Raw genomic sequence first — 4,167 nt, forward strand, 5'->3', positions numbered from 1 at the left:
TGTACTTCCACACCATTTCACATTATTAATTGATGGTCATTAGCTGCAGAAGTGTCTTGCAGGCTGAAGTTGTAAAGTCACGGGTCAAAATAGGAAGTTGGTATAACTCAAGAAAATGCTCTTCATATCAGCTTTATGTTGGATGGTAGAGTAGAAATTTTATTTGAGTCTATGTATTATTGCAATGGTGGTGACAATTTGTTTTTCATTGCATTCCTCCATAAAGAGTGGTAGCACACCCTCAGAGATATATAAGACATTTGTGTGCCCTCACCCCATACTATATGTATGTTGTGTTATAGAAAATGCAAGTTTTTTTTATGTGAGGAAACGGCACCATCTATAAATGCAGTTAACGTTAACTTGCATCAAAAGTAATAAATGCTCAATAACAGCAGTAATGGAGGTAGAGGGGGGACCCCATTAACGTGCCACTTGTTCCAAACTATCATCCTACCAAGTTTGGTTGAGATTAGCCTAGTGGCCTAGGTGTAATTAGATAACAGACAAACACACAGGTTTTTGTGCTTTATATATACATGTATATATAGATGTTGCACCCTATCTAATGTATATGCTAATTTACATATTAGCCACATCAATCATTAGCAATAAAATGTGTTACAAACATTACTGTACTAAAAAATCCTGAGTTCCAAGAATGTTGAATGCACTATATAAGCAAAATTACTTTTTAACATGCAATGCAGCTTATGATGGTGAAGAACATACTGTTACGTCTCCGTTTGTTAATTGATTTTCCGTAATTTCGTTCCGACGAAACTTTAGCGACACAAGTCCTTTCTTAAATAAAACTGGTTTATTCTTTCTGAATATAACTTTGCGATACACTTAATTTGAACAGTCGCGATATAATTCTCAACGTACTGCTCGACTCCAACAATACTTAGTTCAATTACACATTCACTGACTGCAGTTCAATTACTCATTACCTCCCCGTCGCTTCGTGGCTGGTCTTATATATAGGAGACTACACTATATCTAGAAAGATCACGAGATTTAAGGAAAAGACGTGAAAGTTCGAGAATGACGTGGCGGGATACTAGTCACGTGACCTCGATGTCGTAACAGTACTAAACAGATTTGTTGCTTAAATTTGCACTGGTGATGAAAAATGCTTTCAAATTAATGAAAATAACCTGAATATTAGCAAAAATGAACAATAATGATATTTTAAAGCTATAAATACCATATCAAATCAAAAAATGAACCAAAATCCTTTTCACCTGTGTTCCTCTGACAGTCCACTTTTTTGCGACATTTTACTTCCATGATTGATTTATTAAGAAGATAGAAGAGAAACCTTAGCTAAATCTTGTTTATATTTTAAGAAATTCTTGGATTCACTTGTGCCTATTTAAATTGATTGCAAAGTTAAATAAATTGAGAATTTTTTTTAAATGCATAATTAAGTAGTTTTAGGCTAGGCAAATTGAATCAAATAATAATTATTAAGTACGTTAAAAAATATATTTCTTCAAACATTTTCTTTTAGAATGTGCCCAGAAGGATACATTTGTCTTCAAGGTATAGGAAAAAATCCAAATTATGGTTACACAAATTTTGACAACTTTGGATGGGCTCTTTTGTCAGCTTTCAGACTCATGACACAAGATTACTGGGAGTCTTTATATCAGATGGTATGGAATTATTTTTTCTTCTCTCAATTCACTCAAATTATTTTGAGAAAATTAGCACAATTCTTTGAAAATGATTTATAACAATTAATTCAGTGGACTTGAAAAAATGAAAAATAATTATTTACTTCAGGAAACATATTTGAATTAAATGACTGTGTTTTAATGTACATATGATTGAGTGTAAGAAATATATACCATATATTATTTTTAGCTATATTTCATGTAAAAGTTAAAGTTCCTGAATAAAATACTAGTGAAATGTAGGTAACTAATTATATGTTCTGAAATGTTTAAATACTTGTTTTTTTCAGGTGCTAAAATCTGCAGGCCCTTGGCATATGCTTTTCTTTGTTCTAATAATCTTCTTGGGGTCATTTTATTTGGTTAACCTTATCCTAGCCATTGTAGCCATGTCCTATGATGATCTACAGAAAGCAGAATTAAAAGAAGCAGCTGCAGAAGAAGCTGCAGTAGCTGCAGAAGAGGCAGCAAAATTAGTAAGATTAATATTTATGGTTAAATTGTTGATTCTAATTGAATATATCCCATGATGAGCTACTATAATATTAACTTAACCCAACAAATTTGTTCTTTAAAATTAGTGTTGGAGTTTGTATTGTCTTTCATTGTTTTGCTAGTTACATTTCTAGTACTCAGTCTTTTTCCTTGGACTGAAGTCACACACAAAACTTGTAGGATAGCAAGTAAGAGCTCTTTGAATTGAACTAAAGGGTTAGACCCTTAGCAACTGCAAGTAAGGCACTCTAACAACTCAAATTAACAGAATTATAAATTTTTGTGTACAATATATATGTTGATAATATATGATTAAACATCATTCATTTATAATGGATGTTAGTATTACAAGCTTATTTCTTGATTTGCCAATTTTATGCAATTAAAAATTGCATTTTTAAAGTAATTTTCTAAACAAAGACAAATTTTGTTTTAAACAAAAAAATATCATAAAATCAAGATTGACATTTGACCACTAAAAGATATTGAAAAGCATTCACAAAAGAGAAAAAATTGACTGTTTTAATAACGGCAAAATAACTTACTGTATCTACATTTTAGGATCACTTTAATAAGTATATAATTTAATAAATTGTATAAGTATATTTTAATTTTAAGTATGAAATTGCTTAGTGTATTCTGAAATATTAAATCTTCATACTGCAGTTGGAGGAGGAAGAAGGAAATGAAGAAAAATTAGAAGAAGCTATTGTCAAAAGTCCATCAGATTTTTCTTGTAGGTCTTATGAGCTTTTTATGGCACAAGATAAAACAGCAGAAGAAAATGATGTGAAAGAAAGAGCTAGTGTAAAAAGTGATAATAGTAATAGTGTTTGTGAACCAAAAACACAATTGAATAGCAAGGTTCGAAAGGTCAGTATTAAGAACATATTTATACATGTAAGGCTAATTCTGATTCGGTACATTACTTCCACTCACGTAAATAGCTATTCTCGTTCAGTGCTGCCCTCTATATACAAACCTTTTTTTGCATGCCACAAGCCTTGAAGCTACAACCCATCTTTGAATCAACTGATTCAAACGTATCTCACGTGCAAATCATCATGCAACAACCCTCCACATATAAGAGTTCGACACGCTCTCTTGATGCATGTGATTCCCTCTATTCAATTCCACCGAACTATCACATCTCGTTTGCCAGTACTCCTGTTGTAATGTTTAGTTTGTGCTCTCTTCAAGTGTTTTATTATTTTTCCATATCTTTGTATCAATTTCTCTCAACATGTTTACTATCTATTATACAATAATGATATTTGTTGAGATATTCTGATGTGGAATTATTTCATATTTCTACCCAGTTACGGAACTTATTACTTCATTACAACAACTTTTATTTCTTTCTGCCAACACTGTTGTGTTTGGTTATTCATTTTGGATTATGAATTTTACGTTACCACTTCAGATGTTATGTGTTCTGTCAGCACATTTACACAAGCTTCAAGTGGTGGTACTCCATGGGGAATTTATCAGCTTTACTTCATCAGGAGATTGATCGTCCAATGAAATTACCTTTGTTGGGCCTCACTTTGAGAATGGGGGAACACACATTTTGAGATACAGTCTGCTAACTTTGGAAAGATGTTATACTGTTATGATTTTTGAATAATTTTATTGTTAATATTATTATCTGTAGTTATTTGGGTTCCATAACATAAGTTTCGTTAGATTGGTCAATACTCCTAGTCAGTTTCAGGTTAGCAATTAGTCTTAATTTTATCTTTTCTCCTATACCATTTGCTTAGGCTTACCATGGGTCTTTGTTATTTTAGGATAACCTGTAATTCATCTTCCTGGTATATCAATCATTAATCTAACTATATTATTTTTCTTCCATACATCACGTCTCATACATATTGTTGCGTCAGCGAGGTCGCGTGATTAGTATCACGCCACGTCCTTCTCGAACCTTCGTGAATTGTCTGGATCCATCTAGATATAGTGTAGTCTTGTATATATAAGTCCGGCCAAG

General features: G+C 32.1%; 1 protein-coding gene across 1 annotated transcript in view; it reads left to right on the forward strand.

Annotated features, from left to right (window-relative positions):
• The first annotated feature begins 2,897 nt into the window (after window positions 1–2,897).
• The window catches only part of LOC106461051 (sodium channel protein para-like), a 79,530-nt gene continuing 78,260 nt past the window's right edge, over window positions 2,898–4,167 (forward strand). Inside the window, exon 1 of the mRNA XM_022387876.1 lies at window positions 2,898–3,008. Within this exon, the coding sequence (XP_022243584.1) occupies window positions 2,934–3,008 (75 nt within the window). The 5' untranslated portion in view covers window positions 2,898–2,933. The remainder of the gene's footprint in view (window positions 3,009–4,167) is intronic.

This window comes from Limulus polyphemus, unplaced genomic scaffold, assembly GCF_000517525.1.
Source record: "Limulus polyphemus unplaced genomic scaffold, Limulus_polyphemus-2.1.2 Scaffold888, whole genome shotgun sequence".
Classification (NCBI taxonomy): domain Eukaryota; kingdom Metazoa; phylum Arthropoda; class Merostomata; order Xiphosura; family Limulidae; genus Limulus; species Limulus polyphemus.